Here is a 25,862-nt window from a genome sequence, read left to right on the forward strand (position 1 = left end):
TCCCACATTAGGTGCAGTACAGTTCCCCACATTAGGTGCAGTATAGTTCCCCACATTAGGCAGTATAGTTCCCCACATTAGGTGCAGTACAGTTCCCCCACATTAGGTGCAGTATAGTTCCCCCACATTAGGTGCCATATAGTTTCCCACATTAGGTGCAGTATGTTCCTCCACATTAGGTGCAGTACAGTTCCCCCACAATAGGTGCAGTATAGTTCCCCACATTAGGTGCAGTATAGTTCCCCCACATTAGGTGCCGTATAGTTCCCACATTAGGTGCAGTAAAGTCCTTCGCATTAGGTGCAGTATAGTCCTCCACATTAGGTGCAGTACAGTTCCCCCACATTAGGTGCAGTACAGTTCCCCCACAATAGGTGCAGTACAGTTCCCCCACATTAGGTACAGTATGTTCCCCCACATTAGGTGCAGTATAGTTCTCCACATTAGGTTGGCAGTATAGTTTCCCACATTAGGTTGGCAGTATAGTTCCCCACATTAGGTACAGTATGTTCCCCCACATTAGGTGCAGTATAGTTCTCCACATTAGGTTGGCAGTATAGTTTCCCACATTAGGTTGGCAGTATAGTTCCCCACATTAGGTGCAGTATAGTTCTCCACATTGGGTGCCGTATAGTTCCCCACATTAGGTGAGGTATAGTTCTCCACATTAGGTGCAGTACAGTTCCCCCACAATAGGTGCAGTACAGTTCCCCCACATTAGGTGCAGTATGTTCCCCCACATTAGGTGCAGTATAGTTCCCCACATTAGGTGCAGTATAGTTCTCCACATTAGGTTGGCAGTATAGTTCCCCACATAGGTGTAGTGTTGCTCGCGAATATTCGCGATGCAAATTTTATTCGCGAATATCGCAATTTTGCGAATTCGCGAATATAGCACTATATATTCGTAATTACGAATATTGGTCTTATTTTTTATTTTTTTTCACAGTACACATCACAGTGATCATCCCTCTCTGCTTCCAGCTTGTGTGGTGTAAAGAAGGCTCTAATACTACTGTGTGAGACTGGCGTGCAAATTTTCGCATATGCGAAAATAAAACGCGAATATTACGAATATGCGAATTTAGCCAATATATGACGAATATTTGTCCATATATTCGCGAAATATCGCAAATTCAAATATGGCCTATGCCGCTCAACACTAGTCACAAACTGATGGTCAGACATTCTCCTTCAGGATTTTTGGGTAGAGAGCGGAATTCATGTTTCCATCAATCACAGCAATTCTTCCAGGTCCTGAAGCAGCAAAGCAGCACCAGACAACCACACTACCACCACCATCAATACCATATTTAACTGTTGGTATGATGTTCTTTTTCTGCTGTGTTACTTTTATGCCAGATGGGGGGGGGGGGGGGGTTGGGGGAACGACAATGCTACCGAATTTGGGGAACCTGCTACTTCCTAATGTGGGGAATTTTTGCATATTTTTGCGAATATTTGTGCGAATTTTTGCATATGGGAAAATTTGCACATGCAAATTTTCGGTTATGCTAATTTTCGCATATGATAATTTTTTCGCACATGCGAATTTTCGTTTATGCTAATTTTAGCATATGCGAAAATATAACGTGAATATTACGAATATGCGAATTTAGCGAATATATGACAAATTTGCGAATATATCGCAAATTCGAATATGGCCTATGCTGCTCAACACTACTGTCGATATACCTGATCATCAAAGATAAAAACATTATTGCGTAAAGTAAATAAAATGGCAGTGATTAAAAATTGTGATTGCACATCCCCAATAAAAGGGAAAACGAGGATGCAGCAGTGGTAGAAAGCTAAGGAAAAAGGAGCCATTTAGCAAAACAAAATTAGTAAAAATATTTAATTTGTCTACACATGTATTATCTATACATGAGAGATCCCTTTTATCTAAGGGCTTATCTTTTTGTCCAGCTACGGCTCCAGATCCGTTTCAGTTATTTCTGGACTTCAATGAATACACCAGAACACTTACACTGGCTAGAGTTTTCTCAATAAAAGAAAAAAATCCCATGGGGATTACAGATACCACATTGTCGGTTACTGATAGCGATGACACCCTTGTTGCTGAAATTAAACATGTTGATGTTTACAAAAAGTCTACAATTTACCCTTTATCCTCTAGAGGCAATTTTATTGATACCTTTATACACTGGTCTCTAATGATTTTAGAAAAATTTATGAATAACCAGTGCGTTATTTTAATGATAATTTGTCTAAAGATGAAAGACTGGCATTAAAATCACTTAAAAATTATAATACCCTAATTGTCCGCCCTGCTGACAAAGGTGGTGGGAAGGTTTTATTAAATTGTGAGGATTATATAGCTGAATCTTTTAATATTTTATCAGAAGCAACATTTTATAGTAAATCGAAAGAGGATGCCTCTGCACAGATTTTTTTAGAATATAATGATATGATTCAAGAAGCTATTGCTAATAATATTTTAAATAAACAGGAACGGGAATTTTTAAACATAAAAAATTTCCAAACACCTATTTTTTATTATTTACCAAAGGTCCATAAAGATAAGAAAAAACCTCCTGGACGGACGATTATTTACGGCATTGGATCGATCACTAGTCATTTGTCCCACTATGTGGACCTGTTTTTACAACAGTATGTCTTGGAATTACCAGCTTTTTTACGTGATTCTACACAATTGATACATGAATTTTTTAACTCTCGACGTGAGTGCCCTTTATTCGAATATTTTAGAAAAAAGGGCATAAGTGCAATAAAACATTTTCTTGACACAGATGTTACTATTGGGGATGTGCAATCACAATTTTTAATCACTGCCATTTTATTTATTTTACACAATACTGTTTTCATCTTTGATGATCAGGTATATCGACAGGAGTGGGGCTCTGCGATGGGGACTCGATTCGCACCTAGTTACGCAAATTTATGCATGGGGCTTTTTGAGTCCCTATACATCGCACAGCCCCGCTGGTAGGATTCCCATGTTGTGTTTTATCACCGATTCATCGACGATTTGTTGAGCACCTTCATAACAATGAATGGGGGCTGGATTTTACTCCCAATTTCTCCTGTACTACAGTTTTTTTAGATCTGGAGATTTTTAAAGATTCTCATGGTAATATCCAAACCAAAACACATTTTAAAAAGGTGGACATGAATAGTTTTTTAAACTTTTCTAGTTGTCACTATCCTAAATGGGTAAAAAATACACCATATGCTCAGTATCGACGAATAAGGAAGAATTACAGTTCCGATAGAGATTTTAAGATTCAATCTAATTTATTGCAGGAAAGATTTCATGAAAAAGGGTATCCGACAAAAGTTTAAAATTATGCTTTTAATAGAGTTAAAAAAAACTACAACAGAAAAATCTAATTGTTCCCAAAAGGAATATCAATCAAAATAAAAAAAAGGTACCTTAGACAGAAAATTTTATTTTATCACTAATTATAATTCCTGCACTGCCAATATTCGTAATATTCTGTCTAAGCACTGGCCTATTTTACTTTCTGACCCCATTTTAAAATGAATATTACCTGAAAAACCAGCCCTAACATTCCGACGTGCAAAAACCTTGCGGAATCATCTTGCTCCTAGCCGCATGAAAAAATTACAAAAAAATCAGGAACAAAAACTATCTATTTATTCTGGCAAGAATTCTATTAGTGCAGGTACATTTGCATGCAAAAATCCTAGATGTCTTTGTTGCTCTTGGATACCAAAAGGTGGAACAGTCAGTTTTAGTTCTAAATCTACAGGCGAGAATTTTATATTAAAAACATATGCTGACTGTTCATCATCTTATGTAGTTAATTTAATAACATGCAAATGCAGTACCCAATATGTTGGCCGCACTATACAGACTTTGCATGCAAGAATTAATAAACATCGCTATAATATTAATAATAAATTCATGTTACATAGTTTATCACGGCACATGACTTTAGTTCATGGCGGCGATTTGAATGGCCTTTCTCTGTGTGTTATTGACTCCATCCCAGTGGATTTTTTAAATCGTTTTCAACAATTGATAAATTGGGAGTCATTCTGGATTTTTAAAATACACTTTGAATCCAGAAGGGCTTTATGAGATGATCGAGGACTGTAAGATAAGCTCATGTGATTTGATATGTATTTATTTGAAAGTGTATGCTTTTATATTTTTAATATCTGGATTTTATTATTATTTACTGCAAATGGTTTTTGTTTGTATGTATGGAGCCCTCCATGGACTATACTCCTCCCATTTACTTGTCATTTCCGTTTTGGTCTAATTTTGCACTCCCACCTCCCCCCTTTTTTTCTTATAAATACTGACAATTTTATATGTATTACACGCCTGATGAAAAAGCTGTCTTGGCTTTGAAACGCGTTGTGTGTGGTTTAATAAATTGATATTTTCAAAAACATCAACTCTTACCTTTCCTTTGAGGTTTGGCAGCGCGGGAATACTTCCCTAATTTCCATTGTGTCCTGCTTTGATTTTTCACACGCCATCCTGGCGTGGGAAGGCTGCAGCAGCCTCGAAGCATCATATGCAATCTCCTTATTGTCCTCTGAGCGTTGTGCCTCGTTATTGCACAACTGTGATAGGTGAGCATAACATTCACCTTCTTTTTCAACATACTTGTTGGTGGTCCTGGACATGGAAGCGCTTCTGTCTCCTTTTGCCAACTTGGAGGTGTGGCAAACACAGCAGTCCCAGCCACGCCAGCATGGAGGGTGCTAGACCTAAGAAGGAACATTGGTGGCAGGGTTCCAGGGTTGGAACCAAGAGCAGCTGCATAAAGAGACAATGATCGGTGAAGGAGATGGTGGGGAAGAAGCTGGTGCTCAAAGGGAAGAGCCACTACAGGATTACTCAATTAAAACTCCTGGGGAATAGGATAGGAGAGACAAAACAGGCAGCACAGGCATGACCTATATTCAGCCTGAAGGTATAGACCAAATGTAAGAGACAAAAAATCAGATCAGAATAACAATTATGACCATCTGGAGGTGATACCATGATCATATAGAGTGAATTCTGGTAGAAAAAACAGACCTGGCCGCACATCCACAATTTTGTATTATGATCTAATTGCTTCTCAGCATAATAACAAAAACTAACAGGTTGTTAGTATATATGTTTTGATCAAAAGGTACAAAGCCCACTCGCCACGTCAAGGCCACCTAATGTCCCTAGCATAAAATGATCATATAGAGCTATTCATTCTAACCCCAGTGCTAGATAAAAAGAGGAGCTATGATTGTTAAATGTCCCCTGTTAACACTATAACTTCTATGGGAGAGATGCGTTGGGAAGGAAGAGAGGGTGTGGTACAGCATGGTTCATTCTGAGGTGAAAATCAGGAAAACGACACGGATCAATACACAAGAGTATATCAGAAATTGTGAAAAACTGAGTTTTTAGCAAATGTGAGTAAGGTGTATGTAAACGTACGACTTCAACTGCCGTTATATATGTACAGCTGGTACAAATTGTACATCTTCTGGAGTCTTGCTAATAATTCACAGAAAACGTTTGAAGTCATGCACTCGTGGTTCTTTATTCTCTGTGTGTCTTGAGCTGGTTACTATTTTATACTATTTTATGATGTATTTGGGCTTGTCCACATTAAGCAGGAGGAATATCAAAAATATTTTCTACAATATTATTCGCTTCTGCAGTCAGATCATCAGATGTAAATGTCACACAACATCCTTGATTTTTTACTCCAAAAGAAGTGACATCACATGAGCAGGAGCTGAAAGAAAGACAAAAAAGAATAGCTGTAAATTGAAAAATTAGGACTGAAAGATGCATGTTAGTGGCCATGTGGCTTAGTTTATTTCTAAGACTCCATTTAAACCCATGTAATTTGTATTTAAGGCTTCTACTCCATAAACAGTCTCTATGCTGAACAGTAGTCTGCCTCTCTATGCTGAACAGTCTCTATGCTGAACAGTAGACAATATCTCCATGCTGAACAGTAGACTGCCTCTCCATGCCGAACAGTCTCGATGCTGAACAGTAGACAATATCTCCATGCTAAACAGTAGAATAATTCTCCATGCTGCACAGTGGACTGCTTTTCCACGTGACAGTGAGGTTCCACTCCATACTGCCCAGTTGACTGCCACACTATATTGCAGAGTGGACTAGTGAAATATTGGCTATGAAACACAATTTGCTTCTTACCGACTGGAAGGAAAGCTTTTGCCATGGATGCTGATGTCACCAAATGTTACAGTAATGTTGTTATCACTTGTCACATGGCCTGAAAACATAAGAAGATATTGATGGACATTTATCAACGGGTTTAGTCAGGTTTTCTTTACTATAATTGTCACAAAATTGGCGCGACTACGTGTGTTTTCGTGCGACAATTTGCATGGAGAACAAGAAAAGCAAGAAAATTCTAACTTGCTTACGTAGTAAATTTTTCAAAATGAATTTGCTTTAGTCGGGTATTTATCAACTGCAACAGTCGCAACTGCACAAATAAAAGTCGCAACAAGGTTAAAAATTGACTAAATTTACTCCAGGTCAAACATGGAGCAGAAAAAGCTACTACCAAAGTAAAAAAGGAAAAATTGCTTACGTGAAAGAAAATTATCAACAGGCTGAAACCAGTTGATAAATAAGTCACACATAAGCAAAAAAAATAAAAAGTTAAAAAAAGAATACATAAGCAAACATTGATAAATGTCCCTCATTGTTGTTAAGAAAAGTGTAACTTTCTAAGTTATATAAGTATCTGAAAAAGCTGAGTGATGCCAATACAATTTTCAATGGATTGTCACCAAGCTTTCCATGACTCCCAAATAAAGACCCTGCTTAGTTACTGTACAGCCACCCCGGTTACTTATCACCAAATAGATGTATGCTGGTCTGGACAGGTGAGCACTTACTAACTAGTCCAATGGTGTAATTGGAATCTCTTCTTTTGCTCTCCACTTGAAGCTTGAGAAGATCCAGATGTTTTACCAAAGAGATAATGACCTTCAGTCCAGGCTCCAATGATGCGACTAATGTATCAACTTCTTTCTTTACAACCCTGAATAGAAGTACAAAGAGCAAAATCTATCTCATGTCTTATACTCAAACGAAATGAGTCTAAAATAACAATATCCCATCTTGTAAGCATCTGTTAGGGAGAAAAAATGGAGAGACCGGTACCAGCGCCTGGTGTATTACCCTTGGTAACAGGAGCTAAGAGAGGTCCAGAACTGGACAGGAATCATAAAGATGGCCGTTCACCTTAGAGAAGAAGTAACAGGCATATAACCCCAGCGGTAATGGGGTACTAAAGGTGTGGAGTCACTGCCAGGCCTTCTGGGTAACAGGAAACAGTGGCACTGTCCTGGATAGACTGCAGAGGAACTTAGAAAAATACCCTTTGTAGATGGTGCTGCGGCTCCTTCAGAATGATGAAAAGGGACCAAAAATTGTCCCATTTCGTCATTTTGAAGGAGCCGCAGCACCATCTACAAAGGGTATTTTCTAAGTTCCTCTGCAATCTTGTAAGTATATCTTGTATGTATGTAAAGATTTTGGCTCCAACGTGAGTCCAATGGGCAAATATTGCCATGTCACACTGATCATACTGCAGTGAAGATATAGTGAATGGGGTTGCACTGGGGCCCACAAGAGGCTATGAACGTGATCCGACAGTTGAAAGAAATGAATACAAGATGGATTTTTTGCGACTGTCAAGTCACGGCTACTTAGGGGTCACAACACAACACCATTCACTTACCCAAGCTGCAATGCAGCACGATCCCTGCAACACAACACTGGGATCATTCTTTGGCAAGTTGACCTGTGTAGTGGCCAAAATTTCTGCAAAGCCATAGCCTAACTGTTTACAATATTTTTACAGTAGATTTCCCATGTAAGGGTCTATGCACACATCGGAGTTCCTCCATCTTAAAATTCCAGGGTGGCTAGCACCGACTGAATCAACCAACGTTAAGACTGAACGGACATTGCTGGTCCCCATAGCCAGCAATACCTGCTCTTGTATTCCACTGAAAGAATGAACATGAACATTATTTCAGTGAATTCCTTTCAGCAACAGAAAGCACTCCTGCTGGAATTCCATAGTGCGCACTGTCCAGCAAAATCCCATTAACAGCAATGAGACTTTGCTGCATCAAAATTTCCAAGCTAAATTCTGCTCGGAAATTCCATAGTATGCATGGGCCCCAAGAGGGTATGATAATATACTGATATGGTGTCTCTGTTGGTTACATTGTTTCTGAATTTACCATAATGTTTGTGCCACTGCTGTCCATGGGTAAACCTGTGTATCTCGACCTTTTGTCACTGTGATGTTTTCGGCAGTTATCTCAATGGACACCATCTTCTTCTTGTGCACAAGTCCAAGTTTATCAAAGCCGTTGTTATCTGCAGCAAGTTTCCCATTAAGAGTGATCCCTGGAGTAGGAATTATGGATAATATCAGCATCCAAGAACAATTCCACAATGTATCTAGTGATTTCAATATTAACCCATTAATCACCTTAGACTACACTGGACAACTATTTTTTAAACAGATTTGCTTCCTGAAAAACTTTTGGTGATTATGATAGATTCCTTCAAAGTGAATGCAAATATAGTTTCGGATTGACTGTATCATGTAAGAATTTTGAGAAACATTAATCTTTAGATAAAGATGTTGGCCACCCAATCTGGCACCATTGAGGCCCTCATTTTCCCCATTATACACTACTCAAAAAAATTAAGTGAACACTAAGATAACACATCCTAGACCTGAATGAATGAACTAATTGTATAAAATATTTTCGTCTTTACATAGTTGAATGTGCTGACAACAAAATCACACAAAAAATATCAATGGAAATCAAGTTTATCAACCCATGGATGTCTGGATATGGAGTCACACTCAAAATCAAAGTGGAAAACCACACTACAGGCTGATCCAACTTTGATGTAATGTCCTTAAAACAAGTCAAAATGAGGCTCACTAGTGTTTGTTGCCTCCACGTGCCCGTATGACCTCCCTACAATGCCTGGGCATGCTCTTGATGAGGTGTCGGACAGTCCTGGACAGTCTGTGGTGCAACGTGGCATTGGTGGATGGAGCAAGACATGATGTCCCAGATGTGCTCAATCTGATTCAGGTCTGGGGAATGGGCTGGCCAGTCCATAGCATCAATGCTTTCCTCTTGCAGGAACTGCTGACACTGCTGTCTTGCATTAGGAGGAACCCAAGGCCAACCGCACCAGATTATGGTCTCACAAGGGGTCTGAGGATCTCATCTCGGTAAATAATAGCAGTCAGGCTACCTCTGGCAAGCACATGGAGGGCTGTGCAGCCCCCCAAAGAAATGCCACCCCACCCCTTTACTGACACACCGCCAAACCGGTCATGCTAGAGGATGTTGCAGGCAGCAGAATGTTCTCCGCGGCGTCTGCAGACTCTGTCACGTCTGTCACGTGCTCAGTGTGAACCTGCTTTCATCTGTGAAGAGCAGAGGGAGTCAGTGGCAAATTTGCCAATCTTGGTGTTCTCTGGCAAATACCAAACGTCCTGCACGGTGTTGGGCTGTAAGCACAACCCCAACCTGTGGATGTTGGGCCCTCGTACCACCCTCATGGAGTCTGTTTCTGACCATTTGAGTGGACACATGCACATTTGTGGCCTGCTGGAGGTCATTTTGCAGGGCTCTGGCAGTGCTCCTCCTGCTCCTCCGCACAAAGGCAGAGGCAACGGTCCTGCTGCTGGGTTGTTGCCCTCCTACAGCCTCCTCCACATCTCCTGATGTAATGGCCTGTCTCCAGGTAGTGCCTCCATGCTCTGGACACTACGCTGACAGACACAGCAAACCTTCTTGCCACAGCGCGCATTGATGTGCCATCCTGGATGAGCTGCACTACCTGAGCCCCTTGTGTGGGTTGTAGACTCCATCTCATGCTACCAGTAGAGTGAAAGCACGGCCAGCATTCAAAAGTGACCAAAACACCAGCCAGGAAGCATAGGAACTGAGAAGTGATCTGTGGTCATCACCTGAAGAACCACTCCTTTATTGGGGGTGTCTTGCTAATTGCTTTTAATTTCCACCTGTTGTCTGTTCCATTTGCACAACAGCATGTGAAATTGATTGTCAATCAGTGTCGCTTCCAGAGTGGACAGTGTAATTTCACAGAAGTGTGATTGACTTGGAGTTACATTGTGTTGTTTAAGTGTTCCCTTTACTTTTTTTGAGCAGTGTATCATAGTGTTTTTCAATTTATAATTGGTTCTGTCCCCACTTGCCTCTCATCTGTGTCTGCCCCTTCCTGTTTGTGTTAACAATAGTCGGCAGTACTGTTGGACCCTGGGAGCCACAGAGGCACAGAGCAATTCCTATAATGTGAGTAATCCACCCCTAAATGTTGCATTAAGGCAGGACACATTAACCATTTTACAGACCCATAGCTGCCCAGGAGGATGGGCTCTGAGCCAACAGTCATTGTGCTTGGCCCTCAATAGAAGATCAAAGTCCCTGACCAACTGTGGTGTAGGGACTGTTGTTGAATGTAAAATATGTTATCTAGTCAACTGCAACGTCTGTGTTATTCCTTTCTTACAGACTCCAGAGCTTCACCTTTCAATTAGTATATGAATTATCTTGCGTGTGATCAACACATGTATTACCTCTGTCTGAATTGTGAAATAAGTTTACAATTCCACCTGGAGGCTCAGAAAATCCAAGACACATCTTCTCTGGGAGAGCAGCAGCACTAATAAGTACGGGAAACGATAAACAATCTGCAAAGACAGAAAATATGGAGAAAAACTGATAAACTTGATGACATTTAGTCTTAATACAAAGAATACTCTGCTGTACTGCATTGTTTGTTACTCTGTTTACAGCATACTGTTTTGTAATTGAACTCAGTTTACACCACTGATAGGTGAAATAAATGACACTGATTTATTAATATTCTAAAATATTTGTCTGGTTCAGGACAAATCTTTTTTTGGTAAGCAGTAGTCAGTACATACCAAGAGCACAAGCAGTGAAATGCAGCAGGGTTATGGACTCATTGATGCAGTTCGCGAATATCTCAGGCAGGTGAAAGCACATTTCATTCCTTCAGAAGGCTGTCACCCAGATTCCATAGACTCCTTAGGCAAACCTGTAAAGCTGTGCAGTGTTACATTACAGCTAGTTGGACAGATTTGCCCAGATGCCTAGGAAAGCTGAGTTACAACCCTACATAAACAGTTATAACTGAGGGAAAAAAGAACAGCATTTCACAATGGGACAAAAATGTATCTTTAAAGGTCTCACCTAAGCGTACTGGTTTCCTTGTTTTTAACCTGGCTGCTGTCCGGATATATTGTGACACTGCAAGGAAAATGAAAGAAGCTCAACAAAAGCTTAGGCAACTGCTGTAAACTGTCTGTTTCAAGGCATCTAGAACAGTGCTTGTCAACCAGGTGCCTCCAGCTGTTACAAAACTACAACTCCCAGCATGGCCGGACATGGTTGGGAAACACTGCTATAGAAGGTAGTATGGAGTGTTACGTTAAAGGGGTACTCCGGTGCTTAGACATCTTATCCCCTGTCCAAAGGAAAGGGGATAAGATGCCTGATCGCTGGAGTCCCGCCGCTGGGGACCCCCGTGATCTTGCACGCAGCACCCCATTTATAATCAGTTCCCGGAGCGTGTTCGCTCCGGGTCTGATTACCGGCGATCACAGGGCCGACGGCGTGTGATGTAACGCCTCCCCCCCCGTGTGACGTCACTCTCCGCCCCTCAATGCAAGCCTATGGGAGGGGGCGTGACAGCTATCCACAGGATAGGGGATAGCTTGCTGATCAGTGGTGGTCTGACTGCTGGGAACCCCATGGATCCCAAGAATGGAGACAAGATTATCCCCAGAATGAATAGTTTGCACCCTGTGTGCACGGCCAGCACACCATTCATCCTCTTTGGGACCACAATACAAAGACAAGCGCTAAACTCAGCAACATTTAGCGGCCCCTTAGGGTATGCTCACACATACAGGATCCTGCGCAGATTTGATGTACAGGATTTGTAACTGCCTATTAGAAGCTGTGTTCAGTAATTTAGTTTACATTGTAATCTGCAGCAGAAAATCTTTCACATCAAAAATGTGTACGTGTGAACGTACCCTTAAAAGTGAATAAAACACTGGCTGCGCATACATGATAAAAAAAACACTCAGCAGACAAATTCTTATTTTCGAGATCCATGCTGGTCCCAGCAGTCAGACCCCCACCGATTAGCTTGCTATGCTCTATCTTGTGGATTTGGAATAACTTAATAAGATGAGAATATCCCTTTAACCCCTTAAGGACCCAGCCATTTTACACCTTAGGACCCGGCCATTTTTTTGAACATCTGACCACTGTCACTTTAAACATTAATAACTCTGAGATGCTTTTAGTTATCATTCTGATTCCGAGAATGTTTTTTCGTGACATATTCTACTTTAACATAGTGGTAAAATTTTGTGGTAACTTGCATCCTTTCTTGGTGAAAAATCCCAAAATTTGATGAAAAATTTGAACATTTTTTTTTTTCTCACTTTGAAGCTCTCTGCTTGTAAGGAAAATGGATATTCCCCCCCCCCAAAAAAATTTTTATCCACATTTCCAATATGTCTAATTTATGTTTGAATCATAAAATTGATGTGTTTTTACTTTTGGAAGACACCAGAGGGCTTCAAAGTTCAGCAGCAATTTTCCAATTTTTGACAACATTTTCAAACTCACTATTTTTCAGGGACCAGTTCAGGTTTGAAGTGAATTTGAAGGGTCTTCATATTAGAAATACCCCACAAATGACCCCATTATAAAAACTGCACCGGCCAAAGTATTCAAAATGACATTCAGTCAGCATTTTAACCCTTTAGGTGTTTCACAGGAATAGCAGCAAAGTGAAGGAGAAAATTCACAATCTTCATTTTTTACAATCACATGTTCTTGTAAACCCAATTTTGGAAGTTTTATAAGGGGTAAAAGGAGAAAATGTATACTTATATTTGTAGCCCAATCTCTCGAGTAAGCACATACCTCATATGTCTATGTAAAGTGTTCGGCGGGTGCAGTAGAGGGCTCAGAAGCGAAGGAGCGACAAGGGGATTTTGGAGAGTACGTTTTTCTGAAATGGTTTTTGGGGGGCATGTTACATTTAGGAAGCCCCTATGGTGCCAGAACAATGGCATACCATTTTGGAAACTAGACCCATTGAGGAACGTAACAAGGAATAAAGTAACCCCATCTCTTCTGAGTATGGAGGTACTCCATAAGTTGACCTGAAGTGCTCTACGGGCGAACTACAATGCTCAGAAGAGAAGGAGTCATAGTTGGCTTTTTGAGAGCAAATTTTGCTTGGGGGGCATGTCGCATTTAGGAAGCCCCTATGGTGCCAGGACAGCAAAAAAAAAACACATGGCATACCATTTTGGAAACTAGATCCCTTGGGGAACGTAACAAGGAATAAAGTGAGCCTTAATACCCCCAGAGGGGTTTCACGACTTTTGCATATGTAAAAAAATGTTTATTTATTTTTCACTAAAATGTGTGTTTCCCCCCAAATTTCACATTTTTGCAAGGGTTAATAGCAGAAAATACCCCCCAAAATTTGTAACCCCATCTCTTCTGAGTATGGAGGTACCCTATAAGTTGACCTGAAGTTCACTACAGGCGAGCTACAATGCTCAGAAGAGAAGGAGTCATATTTGGCTTTTTGAGAGCAAATTTTGCTCGGGGGGAATGTCGCATTTAGGAAGCCCCTATGGTGCCAGAACAGCAAAAAAATCCCACATGGCATATCATTTTGGAAACTAGACCCCTTGAGGAATGTAACAAGGAATAAAGTGAGGGTTTCCCCCCAAATTTAAAATTTCTCTTCTGAGTATGGAGGTACCCCATAAGTTGACCTGAAGTGCACTACAGGCAAACTACAATGCTCAGAAGAGAAGAAGTCATATTTGGCTTTTTGAGAGCAAATTTTGCTCGGGGGGCATGTCGCATTTAGGAAGCCCCTATGGTGCCAGGACAGCAAAAAAAAAAACCACATGGCATACCATTTTGGAAACTAGACCCCTTTGGGAACGTAACAAGGAATAAAGTGAGCCTTAATACCCCAGAGGGGTTTCACGACTTTTGCATATGTAAAAAAATGTTTATTTATTTTTCACTAAAATGTGTATTTCCCCCCAAATTTAACATTTTTGCAAGGGTTAATAGCAGAAAATACCCCCCAAAATTTGTAACCCCATCTCTTCTGAATATGGAGGTACTCCATAAGTTGACCTGAAGTGCTCTACGGGCGAACTACAATGCTCAGAAGAGAAGGAGTCATATTTGGCTTTTTGAGAGCAAATTTTGCTCGGGGGGCATGTCGCATTTAGGAAGCCCCAATGGTGCCAGGACAGCAAAAAAAATCCCATATGGCATACCATTTTGGAAACTAGACCCCTTGAGGAATGTAACAAGGAATAAAGTGAGGGTTTCCCCCCAAATTTCACATTTTTGCAAGGGTTAATAGCAGAAAAGACCACCCAAAATTTGTAACCCAATCTCTTCTGAGTATGGAAGTACCCCATAATTGGACCAGAATTGTACTGCACGGGCGCTACAATGCTCAGAAGAGAAGGAGCCACATTTGCAAACTTTGCTGAAATGGGGGGGGACATGTCGCATTTAGGAAGCCCCTATGGTGCCAGGACAGCAAAAAAAAAAAAACACATGGCATACCATTTTGGAAACTAGACCCCTTGAGGAATTTAACAAGGGGTAAAGTAAGCCTTAATACCCCACAGGGGTTTCACGACTTTTGCATATGTAAAAAAAAATTATTATTTTTTCACTAAAATGTGAGTTTTCCCCAAAATTTTACATTTTTACAAGGGTTAATAGCAGAAAATACCCCCCACAATTTGTAAATACATTTCTTTGGAGTAAGGACATACCTTATTTTTGGATGATAATGGCTCGGCGGATGCACAGCAGGTCTTGCTGGAGTGGGAGGGCAGTCAGGGGCCATGAGCTTCATATGGAGCCAGGATGTGGAACCCCCCCATCAAGGAGCGTTAATGGGGAGCACTGAGCCCTAAAATAGGGGAACACTATGGGGGACAACGGGCCTTAACTGGGGTATACAGGTGGGGTACAGAGGCCCGTAATATGGGGTACAGTGGGCCAAAAAATTATAATAAAAAAGGATATATTCCCAGAATGATGACCCAGAGCATAGCCAAAAATAAAAAAAATATGCCCGCCCCAAACCCTATGCTCTGAATCATCATTCTGGGAATGTGATGTGTGTGGCCGTCCCTAACCTGTTGCCTCAAATGGAGAGGTGGAGAGAGAGCGCTGTGCATTTGAGGCAACATAAAAAAGTCCCCGATGATAGTGACAGTGACCTATGACCCATTTTTGAAAAAAACACCCCCAGAGGTCAGGTATTTTTTTTTTTTTTTTTTAGGTTTTTGAGGCAATTTAGAGATTTATGGGGTTAAAAATTTGGAATGTACTCTGGACTTGGTACATTGGTCAAATTATGGAAAAATAACATAAAAAGGGAAAATTTAGGGCTCCATGGAAGTGTGATACTCTCTGAAGCAGTTTATGCAGAGGCCCGGATTATCTGGGCAAGTGTCACATTGATATGTGGTGTCCTTCCGAATCCCATTCCTGAAACACACACAGCATTTTTTCGGGGTTTGTCCCTTCTTTCCAGTCGGGGGATCACACCTGGAAAGTGTTGGCCTGGGACGATCCTGGCGCCTATAACTCCAGATCCTTGGGAAGTCTGACCTGATCTTTCCCGGTCAGCAAAGATCAGGAACCTTAGGACTTCTTCTTGGTACTGGAGGAATGTCCCTGTGTTGCCAGCGTACTGGGATAGTACAAAAGCGTTGTACATGGCAACCTGTACCATGTAGACCGCAACTTTTTTGTACCATGCCCATGTTTTCCGCATGGCGTTATATGGCTTGAGGACTTGATCTGAGAGATCAATTCCCCCCATATACCGATTGTAGTCCAGAATACAATCGGGTTTGAGGACCGGTCCCACGGTACCTTGCACAGGGACAGGGGTGCTGCCGTTCCCATGAATAGTGGTGAGTATAAGGACATCCCTCTCATCCTTATACCTGACCAACAACAGGTTATCATGGGTCAGGGCATGGGACTCACCCTTGGGGATAGGCGTCTGGACCAAATTTAGAGGGAGGCCTCTCTGGTTCCTCCGCACGGTCCCACAAGCGGACGTGGATCTGGCGAAAAGGGATTTGAACAGAGGGATGCTGGTATAAAAGTTATCCACGTACACGTGGAAACCCTTATCCAGCAATGGGTGCATAAGGTCCCAAACGATTTTCCCGCTAACACCCAGAGTGGGGGGGACATTCTGGGGGTTCAATACGGGAATCTCATCCCTCATATACTCTAAACTTGCAAGTGTACCCGGAGGTACTCTCGCAAAGTTTGTAGAGTTTCACGCCATACTGTGCCCGCTTCGAGGGAATATACTGGCAGAAGATGAGTCTCCCCTTAAAACTGATGAGAGACTCATCTACAGAGAGGTCCCTGAGCGGTACGTAGGCCTCCAAAAATTTGGCCCCAAAGTGATCGATGACCGGCCTAACTTTGTAAAGCCGGTCATGGGCGGGATCACCTTGGGGCGGACATGCTGCATTATCTGCATAATGCAGGCATTTCCGAATCGCCTCGAATCGCTTCCATGTCATCGCCATACTGTAAAGCGGGGTCTAATAGAGGACGTCCCCGCTCCAGTATTGATGAGCACTTGGTTTTTTTACCAGGGCCATATGCAGGGTGAGGCCCTAAAATGTCCTCATTTCCGCTGCTTCAATGGCGTACCATTCACTGGACCTGGCCAAAAACAAATTGGGGTGGTGGGCAATGAACTGCTGGGCACACAAGTTCGTTTGCTCCACCATGTGATTGACCAGGCTGTCACTGAAAAAAACTAGTCTAGATCAGTGAATCCAGCATGGTCAATCCGGATTCCTGAGTCGCCAACAAACTCAGGAATCCGTGGCTGATAACCCTCTAGGGGGCTCCAGACAGGGTCATCGGAAGGGGGCTCCGGTGCACATGTCTGGGGGGCCGGACTCCTATTACGAGCGGCATTGCCACTCGTACTAGTGTCGGCCACTGGGTCACTCTCATGGGGGGTGCGTGGCTTCGCCTGGCGGCGTCTCCGCCGCCTTACAGGGGAACCATCATCACTGCTAGATGAGGAGGAGGACGAGGAAGAACACAAAAAAGTAGGATCTTCCTCGTCCTCACTGGCAGATTCGGAGTCGAAGGCTAAAAAAGCGCAAGCCTCATCTGCAGAAAATGCCTGGCGGGCCAACGCCTTTTTTCTACGGTGGCGGGGGTGGGGCGGTGGCGAGGGTGTGTGTGCGGGGGGGGGGGGCAGGGAAGTGTGTAGTGCTTGGTGTAAACTTACAGGGAAAAAAAATGTGTGGCACTCGCAGCACCCTGAACCCGGATCAGGTGACAGTGGAGCCTTTTTTTATTTACTGTTTTTTCACTTTTACTTTCGTTTTGTTTCCCTACCTGTCCCTGGAAAAAGCTCACCCTGATCTAATGGGGTCCTCTTCTTCCTGAGGGTCTCCGATGCTCCGAGGGGGGATCCCGGTCCTTATCTTCCTGCTCTGCCAGCTGACTGAACTCAGTAAGCGTGCAGAGCGGGGAGAAGGAGCCGTTAACCCCTCCTCTGCCGCACTGCTATTGGCTGGACGATCGCGGCCAATAGCAGCATTGCTGGGGAGGTGACAGTATTGTCACCTCTCCCCAGCAACGGCAGGTGATTGGCGGTGTATTGTACACCGCCGATCATGATTTATTACCGGGTCATCGGGTCACAATTTACCCGAATGACCGGAATCGGCGCAGATCGCTGGCGTGAATTCGCTTGCGATCTGCGCCGATCGCCGACATGTGGGGGTCCCGGGACCCCCCTCGGCATTTGCACGGCATGCCTTCTGAACGATTTCAGCAGGCATGCCGTTCCGATCTCCGCCCGGCGAGCAGCGAAGACCGGAATGACTCAGGACATATTCATACGTCCTGGGTCCTTAAGTACCAGGGTCCCAAGACGTATGCATACGTCTTGGGTCCTGAACAGGTTAAAGGGGTACTCCCCTACTAGACATCTTATCCCCTATACAAAGGATAGGGGTTAAGATGTTTGATCACTGAAGTACCACTGCTGGGGCCCCCCATGATCTCCCGCAGCACCTGGCATTCTAAACAAATGCCGAGTTCCTGCGGCAGTGGTCGTGACATCATGGCCACGCCCCTCATGACGTCACTTCATGCCCCCTACATTCATGTCTATGGGAGGGATGTGTCAACAGACACGCCCCCTCCCATAGACATAAATGGAGGGGGCGTGGCATGACATCATGAGGGGGCGTGGCCGTGACATTACAATCACGGCCTCCGGCTCCAAGCATTCTGAACGCTGGAGCACCGGAGTACCCCTTTCAGACTCTTTACTGACCAGATCCACCTTACTCATGAATCTATTGCAGGCAGCGCGGGTAAAGAGATAATTCTCCCACTGTGTTTTTACTCAGTAACTTCACTATGTCTAAGGAATATACAGTAGTGATACATCTCCTGACCATGTGCAGATGAAGGGTGCAGCTACAATGACAGAGCAATCTTTGTAAACGTACAATCTACAAAACATAATTAGCAAAAAAAAAAAGGTTAATCACTTCAACTAAAAGAGGCTTACTAGCACCAAATGAAGGTGAAGAAACAGCAGGCACATCTGAAAAGAAATAAAAAAGAGAAATGGGAATATAATTTTTTAGGAATGGAATGAAAAGCTGTCATACAATCAGTCAGCTGAACATTTATGGCGGCCATTACCTGTGCTGTCATCCAACGTGACAGAAATGCATAAGAGAATATTTTATAGAAATTAAACTTCATTGCTCTAATGAAAGGTTCTACAGTTTTCAAATATACAAATAGAGAGGAATTTATTAAGTGAGTGTGGTGGAATTGGGTAACAACCCCTTCCCGATCCCCTGAATTTTGATTTGTGGCTTTCGTTTTCTTCACCTTCTAAGACCCATAACTTTTTAATTTTTCCACAAAACCAAACTTGGATAGTTTTTGTTCTGTTTTATGAAAAAAAAAAAAAATCTGTTCATTGCCATGTTCTGACCCCTATAACTTTTTTATTTTTCCACCTATGGATCTGTATGAGGCCTTAAAGGGGTACTCCGCCCCTAGACATCTTATCCCCTATCCAAAGGATAGGGGATAAGATGTCAGATCGCCGCGGTCCCGCTGCTGAGGAGCCCTGGGATCCCCGCTGCGGCACCGCGCCCTCATTACAGCAAAGAGTGAGTTCGCTCTGCACGTAATGATGGGCAGTACAGGTGCCGGAGCATTGTTACGTCACGGCTCCGCCCCTCATTATGTCACGGCTCGCCCCTTTCAATACAAGTCTATGGAAGGGGCACGGCGGTCGTCACGCCCCCTCCCATAGACTTGCATTAAGGGGACGGACCGTGATGTCACAAGGGGTGGAGCTATGATGTCACGCTGCTCCGTCCCCTGTATCGCCCGTCATTACGCACAGAGCGAACTCGCTCTGTGCTGTAATGAGAGAGCGGTGCCGCAGCGGGGATCCCAGGGCTCCCCAGCAGCGGCACCACGGCGATCTGACATCTTATCCCTTATCCTTTGGATAGGGGATAAGATGTCTAGGGGCGGAGTACCCCTTTAATTATTTGCACCATGAGATGTAGTTTTTAATGGTACCACTTATGTGTAGATCTGAATTTTTGATCACCTTTCATTCTATTTATTCTGGGATGTGATGTGACCATAAATCAACAATTTGGGGGTTTGGAATTCTTTGGAATGTTTACGCTATTGGCCATGCGGGATCAGGGATGTAAAAATGTAATTGTCTGGACAATTTTGCATGCAGTGATACCAAATACATTTATTTACTAACTTTTTTTTGCAGTGTTTTTTTATTTTATTTATTTATTTATTTATTTTGAAAGATGGTACATTTCAATTTTTATGAAGGGGAGGCTTAAATAATAAATAAAAAAATTTTTTCCTTTTTAACTTACAATTTTTCAGCCTTCCCCTCCAAAGACGAGGAGACTCTTGTTGACATTTATTTGTAGCAAACACTTAACATAACCAGTCCCGCTCTCCCCTGAAAACTTACTATCCTCCTTTGGCTTCTTTGCCACCATTGTTATGGAGTCATCACTTTCCTCTAATTTGGTAATAACCAATGACGTCAGAGGAGTCACAAAGTTGTACTTCAAGCTCAGGTCGAGCGCCTTCTCTGTGAAGTTCTTATTTAATTCACCTCCAGCTGAAATTCTGGAACCAAAACAAAGGGACCATGAATTTCCTCAACAAATGAATGAATAAATAAATAAGAACCTATAACACACTGAGAGGTTGATTCTCTAAACTGGAAACCTAAAATCTTTCCTAAGGATTAACACTCTGCTGGATACGTGTGGCCCCTACCCAATCACTTAAAGGGGTACTCCGCTGCTCAGGGTTGGAACAAAACGGCGTTCGGAACATTTTGTTCCAAACACCGAGCAGCAGAGTACCCCTTTAAGAAATAAGAAGCAATACCCACATGTAACAGGTACAGAAAATGTTTGGTAAAAGTGCAAGGGCCGGGGAAGGACAGACGACTAAAATTGGTGGTGTTATTTTATTTTTGGCATAATTTAAATTCTTCCCGATAGGAACGTGTTCATGCCTGAGCAGCTTAGACCCAGGCAAAATGCGTTTGTGTCACGCAGTACATCTAAAACTATGAAAATCTAAAATTTTGCACATACATAATTATTCAAGCCCTTTGCTATGCTAAAATTAAGCTCTGGGGCCTTCAATTTCTATTGATCTTTGAGATGTTTCCTCATCTTGGTCGTAGTCACCTATGGTAAATTCAGATGAATGGACATGATTTGGAAAGGCATAGCCCTGTTTATATAAGGTGTTACAGCAAACATTCCATATTAGAGTAAAAACCAAGTCATTAAAGGGGTCACTGGTCAGCGTTCCAAACTAAATATTCCGAACGCTGTGTTCGTGCTGCGGGGGGCCACACCCCATGATGTCATGGCCACGCCCCCTCCATGCAAGTCAATGGGAGGGGGCGTGGTGGCCATCTATATGTTCCCAAGATCCTCTATATGTATTGTTCTTTAATTGCATATACATATATATATATATATATATATATATATATATATACCTGTTTTACATATATATATATATATATATATATACACAATCAAACATCATTATGGGTATCAGAATTGTACATTACATAGCAATAGCCAATCCCCCCCATTCCACACACACCATGACCCAGTCTCCCCATGAATGAGCAGGGGACAGCACTTTCAAAAATCTCAGAGTCATCTTCCAGACTCTTATTTCTACCTTTAAAGATAAGTAACTCATATCACTTACCATCTTTCAAAAATTCCAATATAGTTGAAATTTGAAGAGGCCTCTCCGAGGCCTCTGCACTATGTTAAATCATTCATCATTTGTGTAATTTTTATTTTAGATCTCTGGTAAGTGAATTGGAGCTGAAAATAATATAATATCTGAGGTATTATAATCATTTTACCTAGTACAATATGATCTGCCATCAAAGTTGACAGCCTGAGCCAAAATGCTATACTTTTATTAATTTTATTGATAGCTGGTCCTAGATTTAGCCTAGCATAGTCTATAGGCTGTGAGTATATATTTATCCCCAGATACTCAAAACTCTCTGATCTATTAAGGAATGTTTAGGCCCCGAATTGGCTCAACTATATTACTGTCCAAAGGAAGAAGACAAGATTTATTCCAAATAATGAGCAGCCCTGATACCTCACACAATTTTTCATTGCATAAAATAATATTATCAGGGATGTAACAATAGGGGAAACAGGGGGAACAGTCGCACCAGGATCCCAAGGCACCTCTGCCTCATAAGATGATACCAGTATTATAAGTGTCACATGGCAGGCATGGGGCCCGGTTAATGGGTTTTGCATTGGGGACAAGAAGCTGCAAGTTACGCCTCTGACTATTATCAATACAATTTTGAAGTTTTTTAACTAGCATGGTTTTGTCACACCATTAACACTATGTTGCTCCATTTTCATAAGGGGACAAGGGACCTCCATACTTGTGATTGCTGGGGTCCCAGTGCTCAGACCCACACCAATTGCATGCTTTTTACCTATCCTGTGGATAGGTGATAAATTGCAATCTTGTGAACCCCTTTAGGCTCTTGTGAATAAAATCTTTTTCTGGTGGCCATATTTCTGGAGCCCATGCACCACAGATATACATCCTAAGCCTGATCTTACCTCTTGGTCAGTAATTGATCTATGGTCAGATAAGCCCACAATCTCTCAGTGAAGTCTCCAAATATGTATTTTTGTTCTGCCCCTACTTCCACATCATTCCTTATATCGGTCTCTACTCTCATGGAAAAAGGATCAGTCATCTGGAAAAACAGGAATACAAGAATCACAGGACATTCACATTCATCTGATGGGGGGGTGTCTTATAAATGTGCTGACTTCACCTTGAATTTATAACACACATAAGTGGGCTGGATTACATTCATGGGCACAATGGGGCTGTAATTCTGTAGATGTCATAAAGAGACCTCAGTGGTTAGCAGATGACGACAATACTTACACCTTGTGCCGCAACTTCGGCGATGAGAATGTCTACATTGTTACTGTCTATTTGTCCAGCTACAACTATTTCAGAGCCTTGGTAATAATATTTGAAGCTGTTCTGGGTTAAATCATTGACAGGTAAATTGAGGTATCTCAGGTTGACATCAAGGAGGACAGGGTTTGCCACTTCTTTGTAGAAATCCTGCAGGAAAAAAAAATGTTTAATATGTCCAATCACAATCATCATACTATAAATACAGTCATGACCGTAAATGTTGGCACCCCTGAAATTGTTCAAGAAAATGAGGTATTTCTCACAGAAAAGGATTGTAGTAACACATATTTTGCTATACACATGTTTATTCCCTTTGTGTGTATTGGAACTAAACAAATAAAGGGAGAAAAAAAAGAAAATTGGACATAATGTCACACCAAACTCCAAACATGGCCTGAACAAAATTATTGGCACCCTTAACTTAATATTTAGTTGCTCACCCTTTGGAAAAAATTACTGAAGTCAGTCGCTTCCTATAATCATCAATAAGCCTCTTACACCTCTCAGCCGGAATGTTGGATCACTCTTCCTTTTCAAAGTGCTCCAGGTCTTACTTATTGAAAGGGCGCCTTTTCCCAACAGCAATTTTAAGATCTCTCCACAGGTGTTCAATGGGATTTAGATCCGGACTCATTGCTGGCCACTTCAGAACTCTCCAGCGCTTTGATGCCATCCATTTCTGGGGGCTTTTTGATGTATGTTTGGGGTCATTGTCCTGGAAGACCCAAGATCTCAGACACAAACCCAACTTTCTGACACTGGGCTGTACAGTGCGACCCAAAATTCGTTGGTAATCTTCAGATTTCATGATGCCTTACACACATTCAAGGACCCCAGTGCCAGAGGCACCAAAACAACCCCAAAATATAATTGAACCTCCACCATGTTTCACTTTAGGTACAATGAATGTCAGAAATCACTCGGAGAGGTTTAGAAAACCCTACTAAGGGGCGTGGCTTCTATAAAATGAGCATAATCCAACGAAAAAGCAAGAGTGGATTTTGAAAACATAGAATGTGTCGGCAGATAAGAACCCTTTGGCCATCTAGTCTTTCCAATAATCTGAATCCTATCAATAGTCCCTGTCATCTTATATGAAGGATAGCCTTATGCTCATCCCATGCATGTTTAAACTCCTTCACTGTATTTGCAGCGACCACTTCTGCAGGAAGGCTATTCCATGCATCCACTACTCTCTCAGTAAAGTAATACTTCCTGATATTACTGCAGAAACCTTTGCCCCTCTAATTTAAAACTATGTCCTCTTGTGGTAGTTTTTCTTCCTTTAAATATGCTCTCCTCCTTTACCGTGTTGATTCCCTTTATGTATTTATAAGTCTCTATCATATCCCCTTTGTCTCTTCTTTCTTCCAAGCTATACATGTTAAGGTCCTTTAACCTTTCCTGGTAAGTGTTATCCTGCAATCCATGTACTAGTTTAGTAGCTCTTCTTTGAACTCTCTCTAGAGTATCTATATACTTTTGGAGATACGACCTCCAGTACTGCGCACAATACTCCAAGTGATGTCTCATCACTGCCAGATGCTTGTGTAAAAACAGGTAAAATGGTCAGGCCTTTGCAAAGCATGGTCATTATGGCCAATATATATAAATAAGGTAAACCCAAATTAAAAAGACTTGTTCACTTAACTCGCCTTTCATCCGGACATATCTTCCTGAGTTAATAGTATATATATCTGGACAAAATTGTGCAACCAAGTGTGAAGAAATTTTCACTAAATGTGTATTTTAAATGCTGTTGTCTTTGATGTTTCATGGTATAGTACTTTCTAACATTATCTGGGGGGTTTTATTACAATTGCAATGTTGTCGCTGTTTTTCTTTTTATTTAAATGAGGTCCCTCGGGCACGGGCACCCCATGGGATCCTCTGCCGGGAAGGCGCTCTGCCCGGATCATTAATATGCATGCCCTCCCTGCAGGTTTTCGCCAGGGTGCAAGTGCTGCTACCAGAGTACACCCGGCAGCGGTGTCAATTTCAGCCTCATTCCCGTGGCCAGCAGTGAAGTGTGAGGATGCACAAAGGTATGAGGGTGAATGAGGCTGAAACTGATGTCGCTTCTGGGTGTACTCTGGAAGCGGTGCATGCGCCATGGTGAAAACCTGCCGCGAGAGCACGTGGGGTGCCCGGAGCTCTGGTCCTAGCTCCGCCCGTGCCTGAGGGACCTCATTTACATAAAAATAAAGACAGCGATAATGGCGCAACGGTGGTATGACAGGTAAGTGAGGGTAATACTGATGACATTCGTGGTATTGGCAACATAATCCACTTTCAGCCTTTTCTTCCACCTGGTCTGTGGAATGTCGTTGGTATTTGGTATTTCAAAATTTTGTCCCAGGAATTCAGCTAATAGATAGATTAAGTTTGAAAGGCCCACTTAGTTGCTAGGGTATCTGAATGGGCTAGGGCATTTTAGAGAATTGGTACAGCATAAGCAAAGTCTTGGAAATGAGACTGGAAGGTTTGGATTTTATAACAAGACAAGATTCTCCTATTATGCTTTAAACTTATTTTACTGAACTCCGCAGCAAAGTAAAAATATATATTTATAATTAAATGTACAGAAAAACTTTGAACACATATGGTATGAGGCAACCAAACATGTTGTCACGTCACCAATAACCAATCAGATCAGCATGAACACAGTAAAGGTAATTGACAAATGAATCAAATCCTTGTTCTTTGCTGCTCAGCAGTGCCATCAAATAAGTATTTTATTGCTCTGTTATTTATGTATAATTTTCTTTCTTTTTCCTCTTAATCATAAAAATGTTCTCATTGTATTATCTTATTGTTATTTAATTTTACCTTATTGTACCTAATTCATATTTCTTATATATTATTATCCCCCCCCTTTGTTTTTCTTCCCCTCCTTGTTTTATCCCCCCCCTTTTTCATTATTTCAAAATATTTGCCCCTATATACATATTTACAGATATTTACATATTTACATTTTATTTGTTTTCTCATTTCTCCTTTATATACATTTTTCATATATTCCCCTTTTATATCTTTCCTTTTATTTGCCTTATATTGCTCTTAATTGTTTCCCGATCATCCCCGCTGATCTCTCT

The 25,862-nt window shown here is 41.9% G+C and overlaps 1 protein-coding gene across 6 annotated transcripts in view; it reads right to left on the reverse strand.

Annotated features, from left to right (window-relative positions):
- Positions 1-3,300: 3,300 nt before the first annotated feature.
- LOC130276127 (inter-alpha-trypsin inhibitor heavy chain H3-like) overlaps positions 3,301-25,862 on the reverse strand; it is a 74,592-nt gene continuing 52,030 nt past the window's right edge. For 4 of the 6 annotated variants that reach the window (XM_056525049.1, XM_056525048.1, XM_056525047.1 and 1 more), the window contains 10 exons: positions 22,729-22,914; positions 22,392-22,531; positions 20,207-20,379; positions 18,755-18,790; positions 11,287-11,343; positions 10,647-10,760; positions 8,254-8,422; positions 6,895-7,040; positions 6,182-6,260; positions 3,301-5,747 (listed from right to left, as the gene is read on the reverse strand). In XM_056525049.1, coding sequence (XP_056381024.1) covers positions 5,618-5,747; positions 6,182-6,260; positions 6,895-7,040; positions 8,254-8,422; positions 10,647-10,760; positions 11,287-11,343; positions 18,755-18,790; positions 20,207-20,379; positions 22,392-22,531; positions 22,729-22,914 — 1,230 coding nt within the window. In that variant the 3' untranslated portion in view covers positions 3,301-5,617. The remainder of the gene's footprint in view (positions 5,748-6,181; positions 6,261-6,894; positions 7,041-8,253; positions 8,423-10,646; positions 10,761-11,286; positions 11,344-18,754; positions 18,791-20,206; positions 20,380-22,391; positions 22,532-22,728; positions 22,915-25,862) is intronic. The other 2 variants (XM_056525045.1, XM_056525044.1) reach the window with 2 other exon arrangements.

The sequence above is a fragment of the Hyla sarda genome, chromosome 6 (genome assembly GCF_029499605.1).
Source record: "Hyla sarda isolate aHylSar1 chromosome 6, aHylSar1.hap1, whole genome shotgun sequence".
Classification (NCBI taxonomy): domain Eukaryota; kingdom Metazoa; phylum Chordata; class Amphibia; order Anura; family Hylidae; genus Hyla; species Hyla sarda.